Raw genomic sequence first — 14,654 nt, 5'->3', positions numbered from 1 at the left:
CATTACCACAGCCCCATATTACCACAGTCTGTCCTCTCTGTACTTCATGTCTCCTCATGAACTCTGTTCCTACAGACATTCATCACACATAGATCATATTAACCTGCTTTCATTATGATAATCCCTGGCAAGTAGAACAGAGAGGAGGATGAGGCAGCTCTTTAGCTAATTGCTCTGAAGTAACTTGTCCTGTGTGATTAGGACAGGTTTTGTGGGTATGTATAGGACAGCGGCCATTTTATTTCTCCTAATGATTGCACCCTAGACTTAATGAGCCATTATAACTAATAAAAGGTATTTGGGAATATATTTATAATAAAGTAATATTTAGGTATTTTCATTTTCTTAATTCCTGGAGAACCCCTTTAACTGCCCTGGTTTTTAACAGAACATATACAGTATATACTGTATTACTACTTGCAGCATCTCTACATTGAATACACACAATGATGTAGTTACTGTAATAACCACAATAAAAATAATTATTCCACCACAAGTCCTATCTAGTTATGGATGTGTCCTGTGTGCCTAGCACATATATGTCATGACGATGCAATGATATGACTGACTATATGCAATGTTTAAGTTAGGCCATGGATACATTACACAGGTCTATACCATTCTACTGTGCATATAGATGTCAACTACCTGATACAAGGACGGTATGTGTGCAAAATTTTAACTGCATATATGTTTGAAAAGTGTATGATTTAAACAAGTACTTTTTTTTTAAATGGGATACCCCTTTAAGAGATATTGTTGATGTACAGTAAGTAGATGGCTGGCTTTAGTTCTAATATCCCATATGCAAGAAGGTATCCCCAAAGGAAAGAGTGGAGCACTTTAAGTGAGTCTCCATACAGGGCTGGTCTCTTTAATGGCTATGTACACCTTTGGGGCAATTTTTTATTATAGCATTGTACTCCATTTGAGCTTAAAATCATTTTTTTAATTGGTCTTTATTACAAATATGGAGACCTTTTTTTCTGTACAGGGCTGAGAAGCTATAATAGAGGGATCTGAATTTTCTGCCAGCTAATCTGACAGACACTATCTCTGCTCTCTGACCTTATAAACACTTATTATAGCTCAGTTCTTATCTTACTGATAACAATGTGGCTTAAAAGTTTATGACTTCCTAGTAAATTAGAGATAAGGGTTATCAGATGACCAGCACCATCATAAAGTGAAAGTAAAAGTACAATTTACACAGCTGGGTAAACAGTTACCCCTTTGTGATACAACGGTTCAATAATTTTAATAAAGACCAATTGAAAAAATTAATTTTAGCCCAAAATGAGCAAAAAAATGCAATCCTAAAAAAAATTGCCTCCGAAGGTGTACATAGCCTTTAAATTCAGATTTCAACACTGCTTTTTGGAAACTTCTAGCTAGGATAAGACCTCTCCATTCCCAGAGGCTATATTTTATGGTGCCATTGTAGGGAGACCTTGCTGAACTATCTGCAATCACTTGTCCTGCACTAGATTAGCTGTTATGAGGTCCACTGTCCCTAACACTGAGCTGCCAGCACACAACCAAGAAACAGTGTTAGGCTGGGTTCACACCTGAGCGTTTTACAGAGCGTCCCTACGCGCTGTAAAACGCTCAACAGGCAAAAACCAATGCTTACCTATGGGCATGGTTCTCACCTGAGTCTTTTACAGCGCGTACGAACGGGCTGTAAAACGCCCTACGCCCCAAGAAGTACAGGAGCTTCTTTGGGGCGTATTGTCGCGCGTTCCCCGCCCATAGATTCATTGGATGCCTCTGTGTTCAATCACACAACATATCCTAGCAACCATCAGTGAAAATGCAATGCGTTTTTCACTGAAGCACCATTCACTTCTGTGGGGCCAGGACTGCGTGAAAAACGCAGAATATAGAACGTGCTGCGATTCTCACGCAACGCAGAAATGATGCAAGAAAAACAAATGAATGAGTCAGGATTTAGTGAGGGTGCTATGCGTTCATGTCACACATTACACCTACGTGGAAAACTCGCTCATGTAAAAGGGGCCTAAGGCTAGTTTCACACTAGCGGCAGGGGAGTCTGGCAGGCTGTTCAGGTGGGTGAACAGCCTGTCGGATCCGTCCTGCCGCTAGTTCACGTGTGCCCCCGGACTGACGCTCCGTCCCCATTGACTATAATGGGGGCGGAGTTCCGGCAGCAGCACAGCACCGCACGGCGAGAGGCAGCCGGACTAAAGGTACCGCACGTCGTACTTTTTGTCCAGCTGCCTCTCGCCGTGCTGCCGCCGGAACGCCGCCCTCGCCCCCATTATAGTCAATGGGGATGGAGCGGCAGTCCAGGGGCACACGTGAACTAGCGGCAGGACGGATCAGACAGGCTGTTCACCCACCGAAACAGTCTGCCGGACTCCCCTGTCGCTAATGTGAAAGTACCCTAAGGCTTTACCAGTTCTGTGAGAACATCCTATTTGCCTGTATAGTCATAAGCTTGCAAATTTTAAGAATCTATTGTGAGGAATTCACCTGATCCTAAAAGACCCAGTACTACTGCATCAAGGGTATTGCACCCAGTCAGCCAGGATCCTACTCCGTACTGATGAGGGGCAAGTACCTTGAAACAGCTGTCTACGAGTGGATATTTGGCTTGGCTGTTTTCTCTTATCATATCCCAAAGCTTTCTAAAACTTCTGGTTTTGACCGCACGGAGCCACTTCCACAAGGCGGTGCTAGCAAGATGGTTCTGTTTCCTTAGGAGATACCTCTTTGCATATTGTTTCTCATAGAGCTGTGATGGTAACCTCCAGCACTCCAGCCGTGTAAAACTACGACTCGCAAGTTGTCAGAACTTCATAGAAATGAGTGGAGCATGCTGGGAGTCGTAGTTTCGCCACAGCTGGAGTGCCGGAGGTTAGCCATCACTGCCATAGAGCATTGCCAATAAGTCTCCATACTGTGGAGCACCATGGAGCACTTCCAGCAAGACTCCATACAGGGATGATCTCTTTACAGAGAGTAAACACCTTGCCTAAGCTAACAACCCTCAGAAAGTAATCTTGAAATGTGAGGTTGGATTAACATGGTAGGCACGTGAAGTACCCCAAATCACATACCTGCTCAGGTAAAAAGAAAACTGGAATTTGGAGAACCGCCTGGAAACTGGATACAATGATGCATTGTAAATTTGCTTAAAGGGGTTGCCTCTATCCCATGTCCATATGATAGAAGATAGGTATCCAATTGGCAGATGTCCAACCGCTGGGGTCATGGCAATCATGACATCAGGGGCCTTGCTCTCTGTTTGAATGGGATAGGTGTGCTTGTCCATGGCACCATTTAACTCTACTGGACTGCCGTAGATAACCAAGCGCTTCAACATAGGGCGTTCTTGTGATCTATGGCACCCTAGTGGCCAGACCCCTTACGAGAGATGTCTTCGTAATGGGATAATCCCGTTAAATTTATAACAAGAATACAAATAATAATACAAAATACCCTAAAAAAAACCTGAGGGAGACAAGACAACTTTGGAGGTGAAGATCTTTTTTTTTCTAACCCTATAGCCCATATTACTTATGGAGAGAGCTCTCCTCTTCAGAGACCAATCGCACATTCTTCACAGGATATGCTATAATTGTCTAATAGGTGGTGGTCCCTCTTCTGGAACCCTTATTCATCAGGAGGACAGAAATCCAGCTAACCTTTTTGATCAGTTCCTGATACAACGGCTGACAAACGATCTGACCCCAAATGTGGTACCTGCACTGATCTACAGCACGTCTTGGTGAAGAAGCGCTAGAAGTGCTTCTGTCTTCATTTCTATTACATACTTAAAAAAAATAAAATAAATGAAAAATGAAAGAGGTACTGCTACATAAAAAGTAAAAAATGGTGTGCTAGCAGCTGCGGACATGATCAAACCTCCAATAAATAGCCAAAGGAATTATTATTATTATTTATTATTAAAGCGCCATTCATTCCATAGCGCTGTACATATGATAAGGGGTGCACATACATAATTCCACGGCACTCCCAAGCAAAGTAAAAAAATAGTGTCCCTTATACCCATGCAACGTTTCAGTCCTGTTACTGGGACTTTTCTCAAGCCACAACACTTCTATTAGGTTTAACACGCAGCTGTTTGAAGGGAAAATACATGTAATTGAGCAGCTTTACTAGTAAATATACACTGTTACTACTGGACAAGGTTAACACCTGCAGTCTTCTGGCAAAGGATAGGTTCATAAATCACTGCTCGCAGCAACAGGGGGGCAGGCAGTGGGTCTCACACCATGTCCAGCCGATTGTCACCATATATTGTTCTAGCATTTGATAAGCATTCCACAATACCTTCAACTACCCCCTTCAAAGAGGGTCTGAGGTTTACCCCCAATACATCACAGCGTTCTCACTTTGATCCTGGATTCAACTGGATAATTAGATGGTTTTATGGGGACAATTAGCAGACACGTTTTTATTAAAGTAATGATATTCTAAAAGTAAGCCTGGGTTTCCGGGTCGTTATGCTGTTTTTGAAGCAAAAGCCATGAGTGGATTCCAAATGAGGAGAAGACTCTGGGGATCAGTGGTCAGGGAAGTGCCAGCAGGCTCTTCTTATTTATCATTTTCTACGCCTGTTTTTGGCATAGAAAATGGTCTAAATTTAAAGAGGTTGTTCGGGTTCAGAGCTGAACCCGGACATACCCTTCTTTTCACCCCGGCAGCCCCCCAGATGTTGGCATCGGGGCATCTGATGCTCCGATGCACTCCCTTGCCCTGCGCTAAATCCCGCTGGGCAAGGTCTCTTTTGTTTTTAATAACACACTGCCGGGCGGAAACTTCCGCCCGGGATCGCGCAGTAAAACAGAGGGCAAATGTTGGATCCATTTAGATTAAGGCCTTATGCACACGACCGTATGTATTCTGCGATGCACAAACCGCAGATCCACAAAATAAGGATGCCGGACGTATGTATCCCACAATTTTGGTGGGCACTATTTTCAAAATGCCTAGTCTTGTCTGCAACATGGACTGCCATGTGGACAGCACACAGATCCGATGTGGGGAAAAAATACGGTTGTGTGCATGAGGCCTAAGAAAAACAAAATGGTGTTTAAGGGCGGGCATTCACCTTACACAGTTTTTAATGGTAAGTATTTGACATTAGTAGAACTGATCAGCAAATCTGGTAAGGGCTCTGGTTTGTATATACCAGAGCTGCCATAGAGGTTCACCAGCAGATTTCATACAGTCTTACAGAGGCTACTTCAGTTGGATTTTGTTAGAAATCTCACGTTCAGTTGGATGCTGTATATAAAAAGATATACTAGCTTAGAAGCATGACCTCACAGGGGAGAATATCTCTGTACATACAGTGCCCTTCAGAGGCCGTGTCATGCGCATCAGCTCGAAAAGGAGTTCAATTCTCCAATATTTAAGAGGTTAATACATAAGAAACCGCATCAAGCCCCAAAGACTGTAGGGAAACCGCCTGAGGTTGAGCTAGCCGTCCAGGATTACAAGATGCTAGAAGTGATACCAGATGTCTCAGACACGCAGACAGCTCTCTGTCTAGCGCAGATGAGGATCGGTTTAAGCCTGATACAGAAAATGAAAGATCGATATCTTACCTCTCAGACCTTCCGCAATGTCTGTATCACTGACTCCAGATTCCAGATACTGAAAACAAGTTCTTATACAATCAGCCTCTGCCCTGAAGAGCTTACCCTCCAACCAAAGTGGAAATTCAGCAGATATGGTAAAACACTGGGGGAAGCCATCAAGCCCTGCACTGTACAATTCTGGCTTCAAAAAGTCCCAAAATAGGGACTTGCAACGTTTTGAGCTTATTTGCATAAAAATGTTGCAACATGTTTACCCCAATTACTCCAGTTTTGAAAAGTGAGCGTTGAAGTCAGCGTTATTAGCTACGTTAATAAGTTTCACTCCAGATTTATCACTGTGACTTTACCAAATTCAGCAAATCTTGTGTGACACCTGATATGGTTGGTACAAATGACGACAACACAGACTCCTTCAAAACGGACTGAAAATTCCCCTCATGATTAACGGGGTTATCCAACCCCTATAATGCCTGGGCCCCTCATACTGGTTATACTTACGCCGCTCTCCTGCATCCGCAAACCTTCAGATGCCTTCACAGCCGCCGCTGCATCTCTAGAGTCACCCATGATGCTAGGGAGGCTCGTTCCTGTTATGGCCTGCTATTGGGTGCCCCCCATCACGGCCGTGCAGGCATTAGAAGCGATGCAAGTGCTGGAGAGCGAGGTAAGTATAACCAGTATGAGGGGCATTTTGGGGGGCTTTATAGGGGTTGAATAACCCCTTTAAATTCCACCCGTCCAACCTGTCTGTTAGTACTTATCACTCGCTCACAAGGCATAGTGGTTAATGAAAAAATTAAATTGTTAACTTAAACAATTAGTAGTGACTGAATTTTCTGTACGTTCAGGGATTTCAATAGTCTACAGTCCCCCTGCCTGCTCTTTAGAGGAGGTGAGGGCAGCATTTACATGCAGCACTCATCTCTCTATGGAGATGAGATGATCCGTCCACTACACAGTGGATAGTGCTTTGTAGTTCCAGCACCGGAGCTACAGCAAAACAGCTGGCGGGTGTGAAGGGTGTGGGACCCCCACCGATCAGATATTGACGGCGTATCCCCTATAGAGAAGGAGGTGTTAAAGCACCAGAAGAAAAATGCCAAACGCTTCAACATACTGGGGGTCAATTACTAAGTCCAGCAACTTACGCCGATACAGAGCGGCATGGAGAACCATAAAGCAGCACTCGGCAATCCATTATTAGAAATTACATGGAATCTGCGTGCCTTACTACAACCTCCTGCAGGCGGTTCTGCCATATGCCTCAGACATAAACAGCCTACACTTCCACTGTCATCTTTGCAGATTTTGGACTGCTTTTCGCTGTGAAGGTTGACACTAGGTATAGTACAACAGTCTGACCATGTCCACTTCCCACCTTCTTTCCAAAACTTGAATGAGTGATATACAAATGTAAAATGTCAAAACTTCATGCACAAGTAAGCCTAAAAAACCACAACGTCCTATTTTGCGACTTTTTGAAGCCAGAATTCTGAAGTGCAGGATGTGATATCCCCCCCATGTGTACACATCAGGTAGGACCGACGTTTCACATGCTGGTCTAAGTAAAAGGAAGATCTGACTAAGGGCTCCTTCACACTTGCGGCAGGACGGATCCGGCAGGCTGGTCTCCCTGTCGGATCCGTCCTTCCTCTGTATCGCTGGACCGCCGCTCCGTCCCCATTGACTACAATGGGGACGGGGGCTGAGCTCCGGCACAGCACGGCGAAAGACGCCGGACTAAAAAGTCGGACATGCAGGACTTTTTATTCCGGCGGCTTTCACCGTGCACCGCCGTGCTGCGCCGGAGCTCAGCCCCCGTCCCCATTATAGTCAATGGGGACGGAGCGGCGGTCCAGCGGCTCGGCGAAACAGCGGAAGGACGGATCCGACAGGGAGACCAGCCTGCCGGATCCGTCCTGCCGCAAGTGTGAAGGAGCCCTTATTAAGAAACGCAATCCTCAATATATCTGTCGCATCTTCTGCTGCCTGTGCTCCAGGAGAGAAGAAGCTGGAGTAACTTTCTGGTGTAATGTTCTCCAGGTGGAGGTGGAAACATTTTGAATAAGTGGCGAGTGTGTCAGAAAAAGCCACAAAGTTTCAAATTTTGCCCAAAGCAGCACCTGTACCAACTATAGCAACTTTTCTCCACCAGTTTGTTGAGCTGTAAGAAATGGCTCGCGTTGGCTTCGGGGATTTTGGAAAACCTAGTTTACATACATGGATCATCTGTAAGGCCGTAAACTGCGGATCCGTAAAACCAGATACTGGAGGTGTACATCCTGCACTTTTGTAAAAATGTCTCCAAAATGGACAAGAATAGGACATGTCCTATCTTTTTTTTTACAGGAAGTATATGCGGACAAACGGATGCAGACCGCACATGGATGGTCTTGGGTGCTGTCTGCTTTTTTTTGCGGCTCGGTTGTGGACCAAATATATGGGCATGTGCACGAGGCCTTAAACAGCATGAACCCCGTCATCACGACCATACAACCTAGACAGTGTTAGAAACAATCTTGTATGCATACACAGTCACCAGTACGACACTAGAAGGAAATGTTGGGGTGACTTTTCATATGTAACGATGAGGGACTAAGCAAGAGCAAGAACCCTCTTGTGCATGGACGCCCTTAAAGGGGTTTTTCACGATTTTTATACTGATGACCTAGGCCATCAGTATCTGATCGGTGAGAGTCCAACACCCAGGACCATGAAATGGTGCTGAGCGCGATACCAAGCACAGCCGTTATACAATGTATGGCGCGGGGCTTGGTGAGCACAGAGAAGGCCCCTCACAGGAGCACTGGTGCCTTCCTAAACAGCTGATCGGAGGGTCCCGGGTGTCGGACCCCCACCGATCAGATACTGATGACCTATCCTAAGAATAGGTCATCAGTAGTAAAATCTCAGAAAACCCTTACACTGTGGAGGCAATGTATGGAAGTTTTAACTCAGTTTTCTGGCACAGAAAATCACAAGTTTTGGCACAAGTGCAGTTTTGAGCGAAAATTTGTTAACTTTTGCAGTTTTATGCCACCCCATCCACTTTTGAAAAGTGGGTGGGGAAGTGGGCATGGCTGGGTATGTTAATGAGTTTCACATCAGTTTTATCACTGTGAATTTTGTAAAAAGTTGTAAAAAAAGTTACTAAGTTACAGTAGGGATGGCATAAACAAAGAGGAGTAGCAAGCGTTAAAAATGTTATGACACACTATGGGACATTTGGTGGAAAGAAGGCAATAATTAAAAACTGACTTTAAAAATGACCCTCATAATAAACATCAGCCTTTTATCTAAAGATGTAACTCCAGATTTCTATAAAAAAGGCCCCCCTCGCTTCAGTGAACCGTGCCCACTACACCATGGCACTTTTAAAAAGTGGGTAGGGGTGTGAAATGGCAGAAAACGAAACTTGTGGCATAATCTGCGACTTTTCTGCACCAGTTCTGGCGTACCAATTTGATATATACCCCCCATATAACCAAGAAGTCTAAGCATGTCTCTTGTGATTACTGCCCTGAGATTGGCAAACCCTCTGCTCTACAGGCAGTACTAGAGAGTCACACTCTGCCCCAAAAAAGGTTTCACCCTCTCCCACATAGATTACTCGTGTTTCGCACAGTAGTGTCTCGCGCCCTATCACACAATGTAGTCATGTCCCCTGCCCCGCAGTGTAGTCATGTCCCATAGTGCCCATATCTACTATCAGAGTCCTATAGTAGTGGTAATAGTAGTAGTGTCTCACCCCTACTCAGTATGTACTAAAGTAACTAGCAGATATAGGTAGTAGCAGAAGTAGTAGTGTCTCACCCCTGCTTGGTAGGTACCAGTAGTAACCATAGTAACTATTGGTGGTAGTAGCAGTAGTAGTGACTCACCCCTTCTCAGTAGGTACCAGTAGTGCCCATATTAACTAAAGATGGTAGTAGCAGTAGTAGTATCTCACTTCTGCTCAGTAGGTACCAGTAGTGCCCATAGTAACTATTGGTGGTGGTAGTAGTAGAGGTAGTAGTGTCTCACCCCTGCTCAGTAGGTACCAGTAGTCCCCATAATAACTATAGGTAGTAAAAGCAGTACCTCACTCCTTGTCAGTAGGTACCAATAGTGCCCATAGTAACTATCGGTAGTAATAGTAGTATCTTACCCCTGCTCAGTAGGTAACAGTAGTGACCACAGTAACTATAGGTAGCAGTAGTAGTGTCTCACTCCTACTCAGTAGGTACCAGTAATGCCCACAGTAACTAGCAGATATTGGTGGTAGTAGCAGTAATAGTAGTGCCTCACCCCTGCTCAGTAGGTACCAGAAGTGCCCATAGTAACTATAGGTAGTAGTATCTCACCCCTGCCCAGTCCGGAATGCCCACAGTAACTATAGGTAGTAGTAGCATCTCACTTCTGCTCAGTAGGTACCAGTAGCACCCACAGTAACTAGCAGATATTGGTGGCAGTGGTAGTAGTGGTATCAGTAGTAGTGTCTCACCCCTGCTCAGTAGGTACTAGTAATGCCCATAGTAACTATAGGAGGTGGTAGTAGTAGCAGTAGTATCTTACCCCTGCTTAGTACATACCAGTAGTGCCCATAGTAACTATAGGCAGTAATAGCAGTATCTCACCCCTGCTCAGTAGGTACCAGTAGTGCCCATAGTAACTATAGGAAGGTGGTAGTAGTAATAGCAGTGTCTCACCCCTGCTCAGCAGGTACCAGTAGTGCCCATAGTAACTATAGGCAGTAATAGCAGTATCTCACCCCTGCTCAGTAGGTACCAGTAGTGCCCATAGTAACTATAGGAAGGTGGTAGTAGTAATAGCAGTGTCTCACCCCTGCTCAGCAGGTACCAGTAGTGCCCATAGTAACTATAGGTAGTAGTAGCAGTGTCTCGCCCCTGCTCAGTAGGTACCAGTAGTGCCCACAGTAACTATAGGTAGTAGTAGCAGTGTCTCACCCAGCTCAGTAGGTACCAGTAGTGCCCACAGAAACTATAGGTAGAAGTAGCAGTGTCTCACCCCTGCTCAGTGTGTACCAGTAGTGCCCAGTGCCCACAGTAACTATAGGTATTAGTAGCAGTGTCTCACACCTGCTCAGTATTAGTAGCAGTGTCTCACCCCTGCTCAGTAGGTACCAGTAGTGCCCACAGTAACTATAGGTAGTAGTAGCAGTGTCTCACCCCTGCTCAGTAGGTACCAGTAGTGCCCACAGTAACTATAGGTATTAGTAGCAGTGTCTCACCCAGCTCAGTAGATACCAGTAGTGCCCACAGTAACTATAGGTAGTAATAGCAGTGTCTCACCCCTGCTCAGTAGGTACCAGTAGTGCCCAGTGCCTACAGTAACTATAGGTATTAGTAGCAGTGTCTCACCCAGCTCAGTAGGTAGGTACCAGTAGTGCCCACAGTAACTATAGGTATTAGTAGCAGTGTCTCATCCCTGCTCAGTAAGTACCAGTAGTGCCCAGGGCCCACAGTAACTATAGGCAGTAGTAGCAGTGTCTCACATCTGCTCAGTATTAGTAGCAGTGTCTCACCCCTGCTCAGTAGGTACCAGTAGTGCCCAAAGTAGCTATAGGTAGTAGTAGCAGTGTCTCACCCCTGCTCAGTAGGTACCAGTAGTGCCCACAGTAACTATAGGTAGTAGTAGCAGTGTCTCACCCCTGCTCAGTGGGTACCAGTAGTGCCCACAGTAACTATAGGTAGTAGTAGCAGTGTCTCACCCCTGCTCAGTGGGTACCAGTAGTGCCCACAGTAACTATAGGTAGTAGTAGCAGAGTCTCACCCCTGCTCAGTGGGTACCAGTAGTGCCCACAGTAACTATAGGTATTAGTAGCAGTGTCTCACCTCTGCTCAGTAGGTACTAGTAGTGCCCAGTGCCCAGAGTAACTATAGGTAGTAGTAGCAGTGTCTCACCCAGCTCAGTAGGTACCAGTAGTGCCCACAGTAACTATAGGTAGTAGTAGCAGAGTCTCACCCCTGCTCAGTAGGTACCAGTAGTGCCCACAGTAACTATAGGTAGTAGTAGCAGTGTCTCACCTCTGCTCAGTAGGTACTAGTAGTGCCCAGTGCCCAGAGTAACTATAGGTAGTAGTAGCAGCAGTGTCTCACCCAGCTCAGTAGGTACCAGTAGTGCCCAGAGTAACTATAGGTAGTAGTAGCAGTGTCTCACCCAGCTCAGTGGGTACCAGTAGTGCCCATTGCCCACAGTAACTATAGGTAGTAGTAGCAGTGTCTCACCCAGCTCAGTGGGTACCAGTAGTGCCCAGTACCCACAGTAACTATAGGTAGTAGTAGCAGTGTCTCACCCCTGCTCAGTAGGTACCACTAGTGCCCAGTGCCCAGAGTAACTATAGGTAGTAGCGGTGTCTCACCCCTGCTCAGTAGGTACCAGTAGTGCCCACAGTAACTATAGGTAGTAGTAGCAGTGTCTCACCCCTGCTCAGTAGGTACCAGTAGTGCCCATAGTAACTATAGGTAGTAGTAGCAGTGTCTCACACCTGCTCAGTAGGTACCAGTAGTGCCCACAGTAACTATAGGTAGTAGTAGCAGTGTCTCACCCAGCTCAGTAGGTACCAGTAGTGCCCAGTGCCCACAGTAACTCTAGGTATTAGTAGCAGTGTCTCACCCCAGCTCAGTAGGTACCAGTAGTGCCCACAGTAACTATAGGTATTAGTAGCAGTGTGTCACCCCTGCTCAGTAGGTACCAGTAGTGCCCACAGTAACTATAGGTATTAGTAGCAGTGTGTCACCCCTGCTCAGTAGGTACCAGTAGTGCCCACAGTAACTATAGGTAGTAGTAGTAGTAGTGTCTCACCCCTGCTCAGTAGGTACCAGTAGTGCCCAGTGCCCACAGTAACTATAGGTATTAGTAGCAGTGTCTCACACCTGCTCAGTATTAGTAGGAGTGTCTCACCCCTGCTCAGTAGGTACCAGTAGTGCCCACAGTAACGATAGGTATTAGTAGCAGTGTCTCACCCAGCTCAGTAGGTACCAGTAGTGCCCACAGTAACTATAGGTATTAGTAGCAGTGTCTCATCCCTGCTCAGTAGGTACCAGTAGTGCCCACAGTAACTATAGGTAGTAGTAGCAGTGTCTCACCCCTGCTCAGTGGGTACCAGTAGTGCCCACAGTAACTATAGGTAGTAGTAGCAGTGTCTCACCCCTGCTCAGTGGGTACCAGTAGTGCCCACAGTAACTATAGGTAGTAGTAGCAGTGTCTCACCCCTGCTCAGTAGGTACCAGTAGTGCCCACAGTAACTATAGGTAGTAGTAGCAGTGTCTCACCCCTGCTCAGTGGGTACCAGTAGTGCCCACAGTAACTATAGGTAGTAGTAGCAGTGTCTCACCCCTGCTCAGTGGGTACCAGTAGTGCCCACAGTAACTATAGGTAGTAGTAGCAGAGTCTCACCCCTGCTCAGTAGGTACCAGTAGTGCCCACAGTAACTATAGGTATTAGTAGCAGTGTCTCACCTCTGCTCAGTAGGTACTAGCAGTGCCCAGAGTAACTATAGGTAGTAGTAGCAGTGTCTCACCCAGCTCAGTAGGTACCAGTAGTGCCCACAGTAACTATAGGTAGTAGTAGCAGAGTCTCACCCCTGCTCAGTAGGTACCAGTAGTGCCCACAGTAACTATAGGTAGTAGTAGCAGTGTCTCACCCCTGCTCAGTAGGTACCAGTAGTGCCCACAGTAACTATAGGTAGTAGTAGCAGTGTCTCACCCCTGCTCAGTGGGTACCAGTAGTGCCCACAGTAACTATAGGTAGTAGTAGCGGTGTCTCACCCCTGCTCAGTGGGTACCAGTAGTGCCCAGTGCCCACAGTAACTATAGGTAGTAGTATCTCACCCCTGATCAGTAGGTACCAGTAGTGCCCAGTGCCCACAGTAAATATAGGTAGTAGTAGCAGTGTCTCACCCCTGCTCAGTGGGTACCAGGTCCAGTAGTGCCCACAGTAACTATAGGTAGTAGTAGCAGTGTCTCACCCCTGCTCAGTAGGTACCAGTAGTGCCCAGTGCCCACAGTAACTATAGGTAGTAGTAGCAGTGTCTCACCCCTGCTCAGTGGGTACCAGTAGTGCCCAGTGCCCACAGTAACTATAGGTAGTAGTAGCAGTGTCTCACCCCTGCTCAGTAGGTACCAGTAGTGCCCAGTGCCCACAGTAACTATAGGTAGTAGTAGCGGTGTCTCACCCCTGCTCAGTGGGTACCAGTAGTGCCCAGTGCCCACAGTAACTATAGGTAGTAGTAGCAGTGTCTCACCCCTGCATGTGCAGCTTGTGCTGTAGTCCGCCGCTCCTCGGGGCGTCCTGCTGCCCTCCGCTCCGGGACAACGAGCGCTGGCCGCTGACAGCCGGGGCCGCCGCCTTCTCTCCAGTGAGCGGCTGCGGTCTGTGCACCACTGCTGGGCTGGAGCCGGCTCTGCTCATCCTGCGGCTCCCCTCCTGGGTACTGCTGCTGCTCAGCACGACGCTGCTCCGGCTCATAGCCACAGGTTGCTGGTGGTAGATGCCCGGGGCTCCGGGGTGCACCACATAGGTGATCCTCCGCACTCGCTCTATATTGGCCAGCACCGCAGATGCCAGGAGCAGGGCGCACAGCACAACTCCCCACCTGTTGGAATCAGCCATGTATGCTGCCGGGGGTCCTCGGGACTAGGTGAGCCGGCTGCACTATGTGTACTGTGCCTTCCTGGCTGTGTCCTCTTCTCCGAGCCGTCTCCTCCTCCTCCTCCTCCGCTGCTGCTGCTCTAAAGCCAAGAAAAGAAACTCCTCTTGTCCCAGGAAAAGTTCAGCCGGAGCAGCGCACTTGTGTGGAGACTGGAAGTGGAGGGAAAGAGGGGAAGGATAAAGGGTCTATCTGCTCCGGGGCCAGGGGACGGAGGAGGAGGGGTGAGGGGGCCGTCTACATGAGTGCGGCAGCCAGTGTGCGGTTACTGGGGCTCAGGGAGGCTTCATGGCAGCAAATCATCTGGAGAAATACATTCCGCACTGCTGGGACTATTGTCAAGTGGACACCAGGTTCATCTGTCCCTGGGAAAGCTGGGTTACAACTCCCATGGGCCTGACCTTAAGCAG

The 14,654-nt window shown here is 47.0% G+C and overlaps 1 protein-coding gene across 2 annotated transcripts in view; it reads right to left on the bottom strand.

The window, feature by feature from the left end:
• Positions 1-14,403, bottom strand: part of LTBP1 (latent transforming growth factor beta binding protein 1) — a 365,237-nt gene extending 350,834 nt beyond the window's left edge. The window contains exon 1 of one of the 2 annotated variants that reach the window (XM_044292462.1): positions 13,840-14,403. In XM_044292462.1, coding sequence (XP_044148397.1) covers positions 13,840-14,207 — 368 coding nt within the window. In that variant the 5' untranslated portion in view covers positions 14,208-14,403. The remainder of the gene's footprint in view (positions 1-13,839) is intronic. The other variant, XM_044292464.1, reaches the window with a different exon arrangement.
• Positions 14,404-14,654: the final 251 nt, after the last annotated feature.

This window comes from Bufo gargarizans, chromosome 4 (genome assembly GCF_014858855.1).
Source record: "Bufo gargarizans isolate SCDJY-AF-19 chromosome 4, ASM1485885v1, whole genome shotgun sequence".
NCBI classification, from domain to species: domain Eukaryota; kingdom Metazoa; phylum Chordata; class Amphibia; order Anura; family Bufonidae; genus Bufo; species Bufo gargarizans.
Note: the sequence above shows the minus strand (reverse complement) of the source record. Positions and strands in the feature narration are given on the sequence as shown.